Raw genomic sequence first — 18,627 nt, 5'->3', positions numbered from 1 at the left:
TCACGCAGCGCTAAGTATATGTACCGTAAATCTACCAGATACTTGACACACATCCTTGAAATAACATGGGGTTTTATTAGAACCACTCCATATTGCTAGACGCGTGAAAGATCTCTTGCGCGCGTCGTTTGGTGACGATCGTGTGCTCAGCCGCCACATTCGTCATGCTTGGCCTCCCAGGTTGGCTTTGGGGGTTAGTCGAAGTCGCAAGTGTATCGTGATCGACCGACATCTCTAGGGATGCTGAAAGACAACATCCGATGCCAATGCCTCACCATAACTCCGGACATGCTTTTCAGTGCTGTTCACTACATTATTCCTCGACTACAGCTATTGTTGAGGAATGATGGTGGACATATTGAGCATTTCCTGTAAACATCATCTTTGCTTTGTCTTACTTTGTTATGCTAATTATTGCTATTCTGATCAGATGAAGCGGCAGCTGTTGGAAATTTTTCGAACTTTTCAATTTTGTTGGTTCTAATAAAACCCCATGTCATTCTAAGCACATGTGTCAATTTGTACCTCTCCATTTACATTATTCCGTGATTTATTCAGTTATCAAATTTATACAGACTCTATGATCACCCACTATATCAATGCCTGTCGACAACGTAGGGTCTTGATTTTATTTACGTTCTTACTAAAAATGCTCTTGCATAAGGATCAAATTTCGATCAGCACATCCCACAGGCATAAAACTACTAGTGTATGAGTTCAGTATTGTTCCGTAAAGTAAACGACGAAGATTCGAAAAGTAAATTCTACATTCAAGCAGCCTGTAAGCTGTGGAAGGCAGAAAATCTTGTGACACTGCAACAGAAATTTGTTCCACCGGATACTTCACTAACATGTCACCTGTCTTCTTTTGCAGAAGTCCCAGCTGTGTACTCAGTCTTCTTGGAACACCTGTCCAACTACTCTCGAGACGCTGCGCAGCTGCTTTCACTTGGTGTGACACATGTGTCACAACTTTTCGTACCCCTCGCATACGAACATGTGGTAAGTGATGCCTTTTTACCCTTTTTAGATATATTAGACGTACGAGAGATGAGAAAATGACACAAGCATGCTCATATAAGTGGTTAATGCTCGGACTCAGATTCACACTGCTGCTGTCTTTCACTATCAGACTGTGATGTTAATTTTGGATTTTGACCCACCTCTGCAACAGTGATCCTCCTGCGGTTATTACATGAAGAACGCAACTTCGGAACACATAACAAAAATGGTTCCAATGGCTCTGAGCGCTGTGGGACTTAACTTCTGAGATCATAAGCCCCTAGAACTTAGAACTACTAAACTTAACTAACCTAAAGACATCACACACATCCATGACCGAGGCAGGTTTCGAACCTGCGGTCGCAGCGGTCGTGCGGTTCCAGACTGTAGCGCCTAGAACCGCAAACACATAACAAAAGAAAAGAGTGTCGTCCGTACCTTTTTTTCTCGTATATTCTGGAAGTTCTCTTAAGAAGTTGGGACACTTCCTATCGGGTCTAGAAGTCCGTTACACACTGGGAAACTTCGTTTCTGATCCTGTTTTACAAGGCTCATGGCTTCCCATTTAGTGCAGAAAAGTCTGGATTCTACTGTCTCCTATTTCATATCACAATCTGTAAATTTTCTTCTTCGGAGTCAATTATTCCAAAGAGAAGTAGCGGCAGGGTGAGGTTTATATATTACATACCCACCGTAATCACAGTAGTCAATACCAACATATGAAGACATTTTTGTACATTGGTATGGGTGTTGTAAGGAATATTCCCATCCATCGTAGCTCTAACAAGGTTTTCTAACTTAAGCTAAATTGAGCAGCCACTGAAAATTCAAGGAGCACTTACATTTTCTTTCAGCTTAATTGCTAAGAAATTGTGCAAATTCATTATGTACTACATCTGATTTCCTGGAGGCAGACATTCCATTGATACCAAATAACTCAGAACCTTATTGCTAAGAAAAATTCTCCTTTGGGAAGAGGAGATTAATACTGAGTGGCTATAACTAAGGTGCAGCTACTTAAGAGATTCAGTGTAGGCCAAAATTACCAAACGGCAGCGAAACTTGGTAGATATGCTAATGCTGAAAAAATTATTTCCAATTATGACCACAAGGTGCAACTCGGTAAGCGACAGGAAATGAAGATCAAAATAATGAACAAAGGGAAGAAGTACGGTGCTCCTCCAGGCGTGTGCCCCTCAAATGGGTTGTCAATCTCAAGAAGAAGAGGACTTTGAAGAAGAACTGCAAAAGAAATTGCATACACACAGCACAATAGCCATGGAAGACTTGAATGTACATGTAGGGAGTGAAAGACAAGGATATAAAAATATACTGGTAGCAGGAGGATGGAGAAGTATTAATGAAGAAGGAAAGAGTGTTGGAATTCTGCAAGAGAAACGTTCTAGTGATAGATGCTTTCGGAAGAAAGAGAGCCACAAACTGATATGATACAGCAGCAGTCGAGGCAAGAAATCTCTGGTGTTTTACATAGATCACAATAGATTGTGATCAGAGTCGTCATCTGTTCATGGAAATGTCTTACAATTTTAAACCTGGTTCCTAAATCTCTGTCTTACCATTTTATAATCTATGTGATACCTTATAGTATCTCCAGGCTTCTGGTATGTACACAACCTTCTTTCATGATTCTTGAACCAAGTGTTAGCTATCATTTAGTTGTGCTCTGTGCAAAATTCTACCAGGCGACTTCCTCTTTCATTTCTTAGGCCCAATCCATATTCACCTACTACGTGTCCTTCTCCTCCTTTTCCTACTCTCGAAATCCAGTCACCCATGACTATTAAATCATGATATTCTCCAAGATTCTATATATTAAATTTTATTCAAATTTTATTTGCATATTCGAAATCTTTGTCGCTTCAGCTAGATTCATTCATTCATTCATTTCATATAGGCCATATTTGGACCACGATTTTTCCCGTGGGCATGCAGCTTTACTGTACGATTAAATGATTATGGCGTCCTCATGGGTAAAATATTCCGGAGGTAACATAGTCCCCCATTCGGATCTCCGGGCGGAGACTACTTAAGAGGACGTTGTTATCAGGAGAAAGAAAACTGGCGTTGTACGGACCGGAGCGTGGAATGTCAGATCCCTTAATCGGGCAGGTAGGTTAGAAAATTTAAAAAGAGAAATGGATAGGTTCGGTTACATATAGCAGGAATTAGTGAAGTTCGTTGGCAGGAGGAACAATTCTTTTGGTCAGGCGAATACAGGGTTATAAATACAAAATCAATTAGGGGTAAGGCAGGTGTCGGTTTAATAATGAATAGGAAAATAGGAAAGCGGCTAAGCTACTACAAACAGCATAGTGAACGCATTATTGTGACCAAGATAGACACGAAGCCCACGCCTACTACAGTAGTATAAGTTTATATGCCAACTAGCTCTGCAGATGACGAAGAAATTGAAGAAATGTATGATGAAATAAAAGAAATTATTCAGGTAGTGAAGGGAGACGAAAATTTAATAGTCATGGGTGACTCGAATTCGGTAGTAGGAAAAGGGAGAGAAGGAAACGTAGTAGGTGAATATGGATTGGGCCTAAGAAATGAAAGAGGAAGTCGCCTGGTAGAATTTTGCACAGAGCACAACTTAATCATAGCTAACACTTGGTTCAAGAATCGTAAAAGAAGGTTGTATACATGGAAGAAGCCTGAAGATACTGACATGTTTCAGATAGATTACATAATGGTAAGACAGAGATTTAGGAATCAGGTTTTAAATTGTAAAACATTTCCAGTGGCAGATGTGGACTCTGATCACAATCTATTGGTTATGAACTGTAGATTAAAACTGAAGAAACTGCAAAAAGGTGGGAATTTAAGGAGATGGGACCTGGATAAACTGAAATATCCAGAATGCAGGCTTTCTCGGCGAATCTTGAAGATAAATGCTTCTCGGGTTGACAGCTGAGTCAATGCGTTGTTCTCCAGCAACGTTTCAGCAAATTTTTTACTTGCCATCTTCAGGCGAAGATGGCAAGTAAGAAACTTGCAGAAACGTTGCTGGAAAACAACGCATTGACTCGGCTGTCAACCCGAGAAGAATTTAGCTGCAAGATTCAGAGTTTGTACAGAGCTTCAGGGAGAGCATAAGGGAAGAATTGACAGGAATGGGGGAAGGAAATACAGTAGAAGAAGCATAGGTAGCTTTGAAAGATGAAGTAGTGAAGGCTGCAGAGGACCTAGTAGGTAAAAAGACGAGGGCTAGTAGAATCCTTGGGTAACAGTGGAAATACTGAATTTAATTGATGAAAGGAGAAAACATAAAAATGCAGTAAATGAAGCAGCAAAAACGAATACAAGCGTCTCAAAAACGAGATCGACAGGAAGTGAAAAATGGCTAAGCAGAGATGGCTAGGGGACAAATGTAAGGATGTAGAGGCTTATCTCACTAGGGGTAAGATAGATATTGCCTACAGGAAAACTGAAGACAACTTTGGAGAAAAGAGAACCACTTGTATGAATATCGACAGCTTTGATGGAAACCCAGTTCCAAGCAAAGAAGGAAAAGCAGAAAGGTGGAGGGAGTATATAGACGGCCTATACAAGGGCAAAGTACTTGAGGACAATAATACGGAAATGGAAGAGAATGTACATGAAGATGAAATGGGAGATACGATGCTGCGTGTAGAGTTTGACAGAGGACTGAAAGACCTGAGGCCCCAGGAGTAGACAACATTCCATTAGAACTACTGACGGCCTTGGGAGAGCCAGTCCTGACACAGCTCTACCATATGGTGAGCAAGATGTATGAGACAGGCGAAATACCCTCAGACTTCAAGAATATAATAATTCCGATCCCAAAGAAAGCAGGTGCTGACAGATGTGAAAATTAGCGAACAATCAGTTTAATAAGCCACGGATGCAAAATACTAACGCATATTCTCTACAGACGAATGGAAAAACTGGTAGAAGCTGACCTCGGGGAAGATCAGTTTGGATTCTGTAGAAATATTGGAACACGTGAGGCAATACTGACCCTACGACATATCTTAGAAGCTAGATTAAGGAAAGGCAAACCTACGTTTCTAGCATTTGTAGATCTGGAGAAAGCTTTTGACAATGTTGACTGGAATACTCTCTTTCAAATTCTGATGGTGGCAGGGGTAAAATACAGGGAGCGGATGGCTATTTACAATTTGTACAGAAACCAGATGGCAGTTATAAGAGTCAAGGGACATGAAAGGGAAGCAGTGGTTGGGAAGGTAGTGAGTCAGGGTTGTAGCCTATCCTCGATGTTATTCAATCTGTATATTGAGCAAGCAATCAAGGAAACTAAAGAAAAATTTGGAATAGTTATTAATATCCATGGAGAAGAAATAAAAACTTCGAGGTTCGCTGATGACATTGTAATTCTGTCAGAGACAGCAAAGGACTTGGAAGAGCAGTTGAACGGAATGGACAGTGTCATGAAAGGAGGGTATAAGAGGAACATCAACAAAAGCAAAATGAGGATAATGGAACGTAGTCGAATTAAGTCGGGTGATGCTGAGGGAATTAGATTAGGAAATGAGACACTTAAAGTAGTAGGGGAGTTTTGCTATTTGGCGAGCAAAATAACTGATGATGGTCGAAGTAGGGAGGATATCAAATGTAGACTGGCAATGGCAAGGAAAGCGTTTCTGAAGAAGAGAAATTTGTTAACATCGAGTATTGATTTAACTGTCAGGAAGTCGTTTCTGAAAGTATTTGTGTGGAGCGTAGCCATGTATGGAAGTGAAATATGGACGATAACTAGTTTGGACAAGAAGAGAATAGAAGCTTTCGAAATGTGGTGCTACAGAAGAATTCTGAAAATTAGGTGGGTAGATCATATAACTATGAGGTGCATTCAAGTTCTAAGGCCTCCGATTTTTTTTCTCCGAACTGGAAAGAGATAGACAACATTCAAAACATGCACATTGTTTTAAAATGAAGGCGCGTTCATTGTCAATACGTTCCAGAGATGGCAGCACTGTACGGCGTGAATAACAAAGTAAAATCGCTTCAAAGAACATCATCACTACATAAGAGACTCGACAATAGACTACCCAATTGACCTCTGTGATGCTGGACTACCGTAAAAGAACACACTGACAGAGAAACTGCAAATATTAAGACTAATGCAAATTGGGAAAAGCGAAGGGGGGAGCAGGCGATAGATCATCACCTGTAAAGCATCAGACTAAGGGGAGTGATTGTACTGATAAAGCATGCTATATGAACAATACTACTAGAAGGAGTTGTGTTGTAAAATAACCAGTAAAATAATAAACTAGACCTCACTGAGAGCCGTGTGTACCTAGAAATGATGTTATAGGTAGAATAAAAATACACTCAAAATAGAAAAGGCAGGAGTAGGTCTAAGATGTTTGATTACTAGAATGTTGAAACGCAACTTTAAGGCGGATGACAAAATACATTTTAAAATAAAAGATGTATGCTTACTGAAAATGGAAGTTAGAGGAATACAAACATGACACCGAGACCAGCACTGAGAGGTAATCTTGACTGCTCAGCCAGAAGTAGAGCTTACAAAGCCTTCGACACAACGTCAACTTGTTAGTTGATCCCGATCGTTTAAAGCGTAGCCATCGTTTATCTGTAAGTGTTCGAAAATTTCAAGCTCTTCACATAAATCTAATCTGCACCCTTTCACTGCTTTGTGGAAGATTACGGTATCCTCTAAATACAGCGGAGAATGACTAGAAACAAAAAAGTGTTCCACAAAGATGGAATTGTGTACATTACTTCCATCCTTTCGCAACAGATGTTCTATGCATCTCACCTTGATTCCTCTACGAATTTGTCCCATGTATACTGGTGTCCAAAATTTAAGCAGCAAACGGAAATTTTGTAAGGTTGCGTTTACTTTGGCACAAAACATTATAAACAGTTGATAGTAAAGAAGAAACAATTTGTACAGATCGTAATCAGCTGAAACATGCCTGACGGTAAACAAAAATGTTCTTAATTTTCTTCCAACCTAACGGATTTGCACACACATTCTGACAACTGGTTAATATGCTCGGTGTGTGTGTAACCACCTCTGGCGCCAATACAGACCTGACAACGATGGGACATGCTGTGAATGATATCACCAGTCTCATATTGAGCCAATAACGCCCATTCTTTCTACAGAGTTGCTTACAAGTCTTGGAGAGGAGTTGATGGATGCTGACGTGATGCGACCCGTCTCACTGGTGCATTCCACACATGTTCTATGGAATTCAAATCGGAAGAGCAAGCAAGCCGCGCCATGTGTTTACACACAAAAAAAATTGCTGGTCATACTCTATAAGGTCGAGCATTATCGCCCATCAATTAGAAGTCTGAGACCACAGCACCATGCAAGAACTGCGCATGAGATCCCAAGATCTCGTCACGATACCTGTGACAGCAGTTAAATCTTGCCGATTCACCTGCAATTTTCATGAAGAGGTGTTTGAGTGGACAACGTAATCCCTTCCCATTCCATTAGTGATCCCCCTCGATATCGGACCCTTGCCACAACATTTGCGTCCCTAAATCGTGTTCCACGTGCCCTCCAGATGCGAATCCGTCGAGAAGCCCTTCTTTTCTTTTGTTTTTTCTTTTGCTCGTGCCTTTTTCCCGCAATGACGCAGGGTCGGCATGGTTAATCGGATCTGGCAAGGTTAATTTAAGAGGTGAGCAGATGCCCTTCTTGTCTCCACCTCGTATCCCCTGGGACAGAATTAGTGTGCCCCAATTGTTTGCGTCTAGTGTAATCCATGGAACAGTGCGAATGCGTTCATGTGTGTGCGAGCCGTGTAACTGAGGTGGGATACAGGACCAGTCCGGTATTCACCTAGTTGGATGTGGGAAACCACCTAAAAACCACATCCAGGCTGGCCAGCACACTGGCCTCTGTCGTTAAGCCACCGTGCGGATTTGATCCGGGGCCGGCGGGTCGAATCCGTCGAGAATCACTCTCCGGTCCAAATCGGGGTTCATCTGTGAAAACGACATTGGCCTACACTTCGACCGTTCAGGTCGCGTGTTGACGGCTCCACTCTACCTGTGGCGTGTCTTCGCAGAAGGGAACATATAAACAGACAGCAGGTCTCTGACAATAAAGGCCCATCCACTGAACCGTTCCGTACATCGGTTGCCTCGATGCAAGACGTCCAGGGGATGCTGAGAGGTCAGACGACATTGAACTGCTGTAGCAAGTTGGTACCATCGTGCCGTTACAGCCAAATAACGATCTACTTTTTCTGATGTCTCATGTGTTCGGACCTGTGCTGGTCTCCAGGATACAGTTCCTGTCTCTATGAAGTGTCACCTCAGTCGAGAAACAACAGAAAGATTGACATAAAGCCATCGAGCTACATCAGTTTGCGACTCTCCTGCTTCTATTCTTCGTATGGCCCTCCACAGCAGAGTCTGTAAGCATCTTCTCTTTGCCATACTGTGCCGTCTGTGACGGAATACACAGAGACACTGGATTAGGGACTACCCTGCAAAGACTACCAAGCTTGATAGGTGCCCTGACGTCATTGCTGACGTGGTTGTCCGTTGCCATATTCCTTGCATAACACGATCGTAACGACATATGTTGACAGTTTGTATGATTATATAGTGAATTAGACACAGGAAGGGGAAATAGCAGTCTGTTGTTTTAACTTTGGACGCCAGCGCAGTAACTGGGAAAATTACTGCAGATCATTTTGTAAATGCTAGGATTTAAGAACGGATCCTCAGCATTTTTAATAGTAGGTGCAAGGTGTTTTTTTAGCATATTATTACGAGGTAAAGTGAACATGCATTTATATTTGTTCACTAAAAGATTAAACGCCTCTTGGTGAAAAATGCAAATGCCAGGTAACTTTTTCTGTTAATAATAACTTAAATAAACATGCCTTTATGTCTGAACGTGACACATTTACACTCTATAAGATCTAATGCAACGGTTTATATGTAAATGTTAGTTTTTTTCTTTCTTTCAAGTGGCTTTCTGTGTGTTGTTGTATCCAGCGTCAAATAAGTGATATTTAAAACGTTTGAAGACAATTCCTACAGCAGACAGTAATACTTTATATTGTGTATATTAAATGGTGATTAATGGATGACTTGTGCTATACAGATTCAAAGACCACAACACTGGTTATAGATAATGTGATTCTATATGACTCTGCTTCACTAAACAATTTTTTAAACATTTCCAGTAATTTTGATTAATGTAAACTTACTGTTTTTGTTTCACATAGAATTTCGTTTTCTTGTTTATAAGTGCAATATCTTCTGAAGAAGACGGTTTTAAAACCCTCAAGATAACAACCAAAGATTAACAAACCTGTACATTGCAACTGTTTGTCCGTTATTTGTAATCCACTGAAGCTCCTGCACACTCAGTTGCTCAAATGCAACCGCATTCAAAATCTCGAGAAATGTATTCCTGATAAAAAAAATATATAAGTTAAATAAACTGCATTGAATATTGATAATTTCGTCAGTTTTGTTGCATTTCTATAATTGCATTGCTGAGAGCAAATTTTTTTCTTTGTGATAGTCCTTACAGTTTTTTAAATTTTTGTGTCTATACAATTGGTTTGAAGAGAAACAGTGAATATCTTTTATTTTTTGACAAATAAATCATTTCGTTGTTATGTTTCAGGATGTTTGCTACATTTCATCGTATTTTCATCGATAATTATAATTTCGAACATTCATAACTGTAAACTGTTTTTAGGTGGTAATCACAATAATAAACTGACAGTATTCTCCACTCACACAAAGAACTCACATTTTATTAAACTTATGATATTTATTAAGACATTCACAGCATAAATTCCTATCTTTATCGTTTGTGTATTTATGTGCGTGAAAGTTACTTATTGATTTCTCCTCTTGATTCTGCACTTTTTGAATTTAATCACTTCCATTTACAAGCAAACAATTTTTAAGACAAATATTATAAATACTATTAGTCTTAAAATGGTTATTGAAGTCAGTACCACACTACTTATTAGAATTATTAATGAAAGGTTGAGAACATTAGACATTAGAATAAGTTTAAAAATTATTAACATACAAAGAATGTTCCATTTTTTATGCTGATTTTGAAAGTTTTCTATTAGAGATGGATAATTATCAATCTGATCCAAATATATCAAATACAAAGAATAATCAAAGATATGAACCAACTGGCTTTTGTTACTGTATTAAATATATGAATGGACATTATAAAAATTCAGTTGTACACAGTGGTCCAGATGCACATAAAATACTTATTGAGTGTATGTAGGAAGACATTTTAGTGGTTGGGAATTCATATATTGAAACTTTCAACCACAGAACAACAAGTAAGACAGAATAAATCATAAACTTGTTCCCCTTGTCAATGTCATTATTCAGTAAAAAATAAAAGGTTCATCATCACAATCATTAAAGTGAAAATAAATGGCTCCATTGTGCAATAATTTTAATGTACAACTAAAGCAACCACAGCTTGATCCAACTTATTTTCGTAATCTCTCAGAGATTTGATGTTTATTTATTTGAAACAGAATCTAGTGATGAAAAAAAATAGATTGAATACCTAACAATGAAGACAGATATATTATTTTTTATAAGAAGACATAAAATTTGAAAATGACCTTCAGTAACACAATTAAATTCATGACTTTATCATCTGCTGAACTTCCATCAAATTTAATACAATATCAAATGTCAAACATTAGAAAATTCTTTCCACGTAAAATATGAGATTTAGGCATTAAAACATTGTGTATTCTTATGATTACATCGGTAAGTGGAAAAAATTGAAGAAATACAATTTCCAATAATACAAGACACACATAATACAATCAATGCTTGTGGGTCAATACAAAATTAAGCTAGTTGAAAAGTTTAAATACCGTGGAAAATGGATAACAGCCACCTTATCAGAGAATGAAGCCTTCATATCATGCATTAACAAAATGGAAATGGCATTCCATTTAACCTAAAACATCTACAACAAAAGGTCAGTATCGTTCAATGCAAAGTTAAGGCATTACTGCAGTGTTATCCGTTTGGAGGTATTGTACACTTCTGAATGCCTAGTAATGAACAAAAAAGGCCTAACAAAGTAACTGAGGACCAAGAAAAGGAAGATTTTGAGAAAGATCTTAGGTCCCACCAGAGAGAATGGGGTATATAGAAGACATCATAATCATGAACTGCAATCCCACATATAGAAGATAACCAATACCATCTGGAAAAGAAGGATTATGTATTATTGATATATGATCTGGATGAGCTCTGGAAGACTCACCATTTATATGATCACCTACTTTCAGGAGAAGGAAAAAAAGGACCTCTTTCACAGAGGAGGAGAAAGATCTTAAAGAAGTGAGGATCAGCAATGATGACATCTTGACGCATGTCTCACTCAGAAACTAATGGCATGGCAGGGTTTCCAAAAAAGGCCGAAACTATAAACAGGAAAGACTTGGACTCCAGAAAGGAAGACGCAACACTGAGAACGAATGTGCGACAATGGGCAAACATCAGAACATGTACAGCAATACAGTTGAATTGTTGTTGTTGTGGTCTTCAGTCTTGAGACTGCTTTGATGCAGCTCTCCATGGTACTCTATCCTGTACAAGCTTCTTCATCTCCCAGTACCTACTGCAGTCTACATCCTTCTGAATCTGTTTAGTGTATTCATCTATTGGTCTTCCTCTACGATTTTTACCCTCCACGCTGCACTCCAATACTAAATTGGTGGTCCCTTGATGCCACAGACATGTCCTACCAACCGATCCCTTCTTCTAGTTAAGTTGTGCCTATTCAATTTGGTCTCGCGGTTCTAGGCGCGCAGTCCGGAACCGTGCGACTGCTACGGTCGCAGGTTCGAATCCTGCCTCGGGCATGGATGTGTGTGATGTCCTTAGGTTAGTTAGGTTTAAGTAGTTCTAAGTTCTAGGGGACTGATGACCACAGCAGTTGAGTCCCATAGTGCTCAGAGCCATTTGAACCTATTCAATTTCTCCTCATTACGAGGCGCATTAAAGCTCTAAGGCCTCCGAAATCGATGAAACTGGCGTTACTTCTCGACGTAATCGCCCTGCAGACGTACACATTTTTCACAACGCTGACGCCATGATTCCATGGCAGCGGCGAAGGCTTCTTTAGGAGTCTGTTTTGACCACTGGAAAATCGCTGAGGCAATAGCAGCACGGCTGGTGAATGTGCGGCCACGGAGAGTGTCTTTCATTGTTGGAAAAAGCAAAAAGTCACTAGGAGCCTGGTTATCACCAAGAAACTGTTCGTCACGTTAGCTCGATGTGCAGGTGCGTTGTCTTGGTGAAACAGCACACGCGCCGCCCTCCCGGACGTTTTTGTTGCAGTGCAGGAGGGAATTTGTTGTTCAAAACATTTTCGTAGGATGTACCTGTTACCGTAGTGCCTTTTGGAACGCAATGGGTAAGGATTACGGCCAGAACATGGACGCCATCTTTTTTTAAGCACTGGCGGTTACCCGAATTTTTTTTTGGTGGCGATGAATCTGTGTGCTTCCATTGAGCTGACTGGCGCTTTGTTTCTGGATTGAAAAATGGCATTCACGTCTCATCCATTGTCACAACCGACGAAAAGAAAGTCCCATTCATGCTGTCGTTGCGCGTCAACATTGCTTGGCAACATGCCACACGGTAAATCCCGAGTGTTCACGCACAAGTGCTTCTCATATGTTTTGCACATACTGTAAAGACTACGTTCCGTTTACCCGAGCCTGCGGGCTCTTTGTAGGCCATGTGACGTTAATGACACACGTTCCATCCCCTCTCCTTTCCCTATTTTCAACAATTTAGTTAATATGCTAAGTCTGTCAATAATGCATAGCAGTCAAATCGCGTGCGCTGTTCAGCGCAGCTAGACGCATATAGAACGTGTGGGAGTGCCTCTTATAAAACGTGACTTAAGGCTAGTGCAGCTGCTCTTCAGTCAGTCGGCGCACAGTACTAGCTCTGAACGTCTATAGGATCCGATCCCACGTTTTATATTCAAATGTCAGTTTTATACACATCTTTCAAGTGGACTACGATACGTTGCATCGAGCGGCAGTATGTCATATTTTAAAAAGTGTTATTAAGAAAAAGCGCTACATTAGATGCTAATACTTTCATATAATGTATGTTAAATAGTAACTAAGTGGCTGACATTTACTAGACAGAATCAATGACTCCCGCGTTGGCTATAGAGAATGTGATTCCATGTGAGTATTTTTCTCGAAAAAATTGGTTGTTAACATTTCCTTTAATTTTGCGTGTTGTAATATTACTATATTTGCTCCACACACAATGTTGTAATCTTGTTAATATGTACAAAATCTTCTGAAGAAGATGGGTTTAAAACCGTCGAAACTACGGTCAAAGCTTAATAAACTTTTGTATTGCTACTGGATTTTTGTTATTTATAATTTATAATAAGCAAGACATATTTATTTCCTTCACCACTATATTTTATTTGTTCACATGAAAATATTTTATGATAAATAGTGATCAAATTGATACAGTTTATGATTGCTTAGCATCATGACTGTTGCAAAAGTAGTAAACTGAGTAGATATAGCAAATTAAACTTATTTCATTGCTTTTATTGTTGAACACTATAATGTTCCAAAAAATCTTTTGGATCATTTACCTTATTTTGAAATTGAAAATGAAGATGATATTTTCAAATGTGGCTAAACTAAACAGTATAAAGAAATTTTTCCAATTTCTACTAATGTATCTGAGAAACAAAGAAACAGAAACCAATCAATCATAATCTAATTATTAAGGCTTTTGGAAGTCAGTTACAGAGTGTTAAAATAAAGAATATGCATTCATTCAACAGTTTGCACATAACTACATGGAAATGTCTGCAGCTCTCTTATACATGCACATCCAGTGATGCCTGGGGGTGAGGATGACACGACGGCCGGTCGGTACCGTAGGGCCTTCATGGCAAGTTGGGGAGGAGGGGCGGAGAGACAGAGAGAGAGAGAGAGAGAGAGAGAGAGAGAGAGAGAGAGAGAGAGAGAGAGAGAGAAAAGGATTTACTAACTTAAATCTGTAGAAAAAAATTGGAACTTTCAGCGTAAAGCCATATTTGCACATGAATTTACAGTGTGAATGTAAAATAATTCATTCCTCATTATTAAGATTTATCATGCAAATGATCCACTTAACATGAAACTAACCAACTGTGTAGTCAAGCGCTGTAAGTAATTTAAATGTTATGTTCGAACGGTAATGACTAGCTGCTGCTTGTGAATATTATTCAAGCAACATGAAGGATTTTCTGTATGCTTCAGGACACCCGCCCGAATGACGAGCAACTGCATGGCTGGATTAAGGACGTGGAACGTGTTAGAGACATGCTTCGCATGAAATTACGGGGTTTGGTTCATGATTTGCAATCTGTCAGCGAGATGATGGTGAACTACAAGATCGAAAAAGACGAGAACAATCCAGGAAACTATCTAATAAGGTATAAGTCAGTGTACATTCAAATCATTGTCATACTCATTATGTTCAATGAATATTTATTTTATTTTTTCCCAGGGGCGTATTCTTTATTTTTTATACAGGGAACTGAAATCATAAAATTCACGGTGGAGTACAAAACGTGACTGGTGAAAAGTAGATGAAAAAGTTTTACGAAATTTGGGGATTCTGTTTCGTCTTAAATTTTTGGGTTGTGTTTTGTCTTTGATGTGGCACATATTATTAGGCACTGGTCAATGAACGATGTTATCCCTTTCACTAGAGAAAAACTGTTGCTACCAGGTGATTACAATGTTTTAATAATACATAGGAACAGTGATAACTTGGATATAGCTGCTGTACTTGACGCAAAAACTGAGTATACGTGTTACATGGGGAAAAAATATACAACTCCAGGAAATACCACGCTAATATCATTCAATAACGCGTCTAGGCTAGATAATGGCAACGATTCCGTAAGGAAAAGCTTTCAAATGTCATGTTAATCTCAATATACAAAGGAAAAGGCTAAGCACTGATTAGGATTAAACGAACTATTGGGAGATGTTAACGAAGTGTGGGGTGGAAGAGGGGCATTGACCATGGTTTTATCCTTCTTGTTATGATTGGTGTATCTAAACCTGTTCATAGCATAGAGCGTAAATACTGGGAGCGAGAGGTGCAACAGATATGTCTCTCCATTCGTGGAAATAAGGTACATGGAGTGGTGAAGTCAGGATAGTCAAGGATAACGAGTGTATCTTGGAGGTAGAAGGCGAGAAGTTTTACTTTTCTTGTGTTGTTAAGGAGGCGTTGATTGTTGAGAAGAATTGGATAGTGTAGGCAAGATTACGCCGGTAACTCGTTGGAAAGGTTTCTAATACTTAGTTGAGTATATGGTAGGTGCCGTATTAAGAGCATGTATGTCGCCATGTATGCATTAAGGATATATCGGAGCCCCCCCCCCCCCCCCCTGCAATTACTGGTGGAATATTAGTGGGTCCTGGTCATAGATATAGAGGAAGGAGTGGTTGTGTCTGTGGGATTCTTTAAACATTTACAGAACTTGTGGTGTGAGGAGAAAGTTGAACAGATCGGACGTGTATGTGTGTGTGTGTGTGTGTATGTGTGTATGTGTGTGTGTGTGTGTGTGTGTGTGTAGTCGCAGCTGCTGTCAAGATTTGTTGTAGGAAAAGAATAGTGTTGAAGGTATTTTCGTGGGATGGAGAGTGACAAGGTGGTTTCCAATTTGTGTGTGGATAAATTCCCAGGAGGCATATTAGATTTTGTAGTGGTGTTGCAGGTTTATTATAGGTTTGTTATTGTGGGGTGGCTGTGAAGGAGGGGAGTGAGAAATAGGATTGGCAGTAGGAATGAGTCATTATTGCTTGCAATAAGATGAAGAGCATGTGCAGTTACTCATCGGAGGATGTTGGTAGTGGAGTCACTTTGAGAATGGGCGTGTCTAGAAAACATATTGTCTCCTAAAAGGAAGGTCATCACCCCTGACGTCCGCAGTTAAGTTCAGCGTAGAAACTGTTGTCGATATGCAGATGGACAACAACAATGCAAAGACGAAATTTTATGGGCTGGGATGACTCGGATAGATGTGTACGGTGCACAGGTGAATGTTGAGGTGCTAAATACATGCTCAGGATAAAGTGTTGCCCACGATGATTGAACTGGTTTTATACCCTAAAGGATATGTTTTTGAGCAATCCAGTTGGTACTAAATATATGGCTCGTTTGCTGGATGCAGTATCGGCGACTACCCGATTGGCCGCGCTTTCAAATACATGCGCCACCAGTTAGTTGCACAGTCGCATTTCCTACAGCCGCCACCGCTGCACGAGGGCGCTGCCACAAACGATTACGCCGCTGCCAATGAGAGCAACCGTCGCCTCTACGGAGACCCAGCGGCCGGTGTACTTAAATTCGAACATTCGTGCACTGACATCCGGTTGTTTGCGACTGAACAATATTTGAAGACTTTCTTAGTGGCCAGGGTTTGACATCTTCCGAGTAGACATTGTATTGAAAAGAGACAAATTTATAAGTAATATAATGTATCTGTATACATTTCTACTTTCGAGTCTACTATTGCAAACATATGCTGCAAGTTCAGCAACAAAGTTACGTATTATTTTTAACATTTGACATTAGATGTAGAATAAATTAATATCTAAATTCTGTGTTCATGAACTGCAATTGTTAATCGCTCCTGTATCCACTAAAGAACCAGACAGAATGAAAAGTGCTGTATCTACAGAGTAAGAATCAACTCGTTTTGCGAACTTACTTATTAAGGAAATGATAATAAACCACTAACAGTAACACACTCTTCAAAACCAACAAATCGATAAGGATCCCTTCTGCAGATCAAGCAAAGAACAACTAATCCTACAATCATAGATCCCTTCGACTCTACACCCGTGCAACTGCTTAAGTCGGGTGGTAGCAGCTTGTATAAACCATAATCGGACGAAAGTGACGTATCCCAAACGTTGCGGAAGAGAGGATGATCGAGGTGGCACACCGCCTGACCGGCCGATCTTCTCCGCATTCGGAGAGTCGGGAACTACCCACTGAACGGCCTGACGCCGGCTTATTTTGCGCCTGGCGGAAGGATATTTCCGGGACTATTTGCAAACACGTAATCGACAGGAAACAGTTCGTCGATCGTCGCGCCTCCTTCCTCTGCTGCTGGTTGATGGCCTCTGATGTACGTTGGCCGCCTGTATGGACTTGCAAACACACTTGCGTCGGCCAGACTTCGCAACGAAGAAGGCAAACCGCATCGCTGGTCTGTCTGCTGTGCTGCCGCTGCAGTAGGCGTTTGTGGTGGCTGCAGCACAGAGGAAGTCAAAACAATCGGGTTATTCGTTCACTGCTCTACATCTGGCATTGCAACTGCATATAGGTTATTGGTTTGCTGCATGCTATAGGAAGGCATGCGTTTAATGCGGGGGTGGTAAGAGCATTTATATTCCATCGGGCAATCGTGTTGGTGAAATGGACTGTTTTGAGACAGATAATGTACTGCTGTTGTGCCATTTGAATTTTAGAAAGTGGGATATGGAAGTGGTTGGCTGTAACTGAGATCGAAGAACTGTTGAATGCACAATTGATTGTGGGAGTAGGTGGCAGTTTTATTGAAGTGGGGTACAGACTATGCAGCTAGGGTGAGTTGATGTAAGGCATGGTTTGATAAGATGTATGTTTCTGAGGACTGTGGTAACAAATATGACTACATCTTTGTGGAGATGGCGAGGTATGTAATGGCAACAGGTCAGCGGTTATCACATTGGACTGTGTGGCACACATTGTACTCGAGACAGTGGATAGCTTCCAGCTGGGCTTTGGATGATTTTACTGTACTTTGTGGTGTTAAGTAAATTCTCTCTTTTGGACTAGTTGGTCGATGCTGCTGCAGGACTGTGAGAACAGTTGCACAAAAAGAAACTTCCTGGCAGATTAAAACTGTGTGCCGGACCGAGACACGAACTAGGGAGCTTTGCCTTACTCGGGCAAGAGCTCTACCAACTGAGCTACCCAAGCACGACTCACGCCCCGTCCTCACAGCTTTACTTCTACCAGTACCACGTCTCCTACCTTCCAAACTTTACAGAAGCTCTCCTGCGAACCTTGCACAACTAACACTCCTGAAAGAAAGGATATTTTGGCGACATGGCTTAGCCACATCCTGGGGGATGTTTCCAGAGTGAGATTTTCACTCTGCAGTGGAGTGTGCGCTGATATGAAACTTCCTGGCAGATTAAAACTGTGTGCAGGACCGAGACTAGAGCTTGAGACCTTTGCCTTTCGCGGGCAAGTGCTCTACCAGCTGAGCTACCCAAGCACGACTCACGCCCCGTCCTCACAGCTTTACTTCTGGCAGTACCTCGTCTCCTACCTTGCCAGCGAAAGGCAAAGGTCCCGAGTTCGAGTCTCGTTTTAATCTGCCAGGAAGTTTCATATCAGCGCACACTCGGCTGCAGAGTGAAAATCTCAGTTGGACAAAACTATTGCACCCATGGTTGTTATGGACATGGGTAGCAGTATGGATTTCTTAGAGGGTGGAGGAATTGATTTTCTGTATGCCCTCCTCCACAGTCACCTCAAGGTTGACGTTCTTGACAG

At 40.5% G+C, this 18,627-nt stretch overlaps 1 protein-coding gene across 1 annotated transcript in view; it reads left to right on the top strand.

Annotated features, from left to right (window-relative positions):
• The window catches only part of LOC126272358 (uncharacterized), a 113,345-nt gene that overhangs the window by 62,056 nt on the left and 32,662 nt on the right, over nucleotides 1–18,627 (top strand). The window contains exons 4-5 of the mRNA XM_049975169.1: nucleotides 875–1,002; nucleotides 14,316–14,491. Coding sequence (XP_049831126.1) covers nucleotides 875–1,002; nucleotides 14,316–14,491 — 304 coding nt within the window. The remainder of the gene's footprint in view (nucleotides 1–874; nucleotides 1,003–14,315; nucleotides 14,492–18,627) is intronic.

This window comes from Schistocerca gregaria, chromosome 5 (assembly GCF_023897955.1).
Source record: "Schistocerca gregaria isolate iqSchGreg1 chromosome 5, iqSchGreg1.2, whole genome shotgun sequence".
Lineage (NCBI taxonomy): Eukaryota > Metazoa > Arthropoda > Insecta > Orthoptera > Acrididae > Schistocerca > Schistocerca gregaria.
Note: the sequence above shows the minus strand (reverse complement) of the source record. Positions and strands in the feature narration are given on the sequence as shown.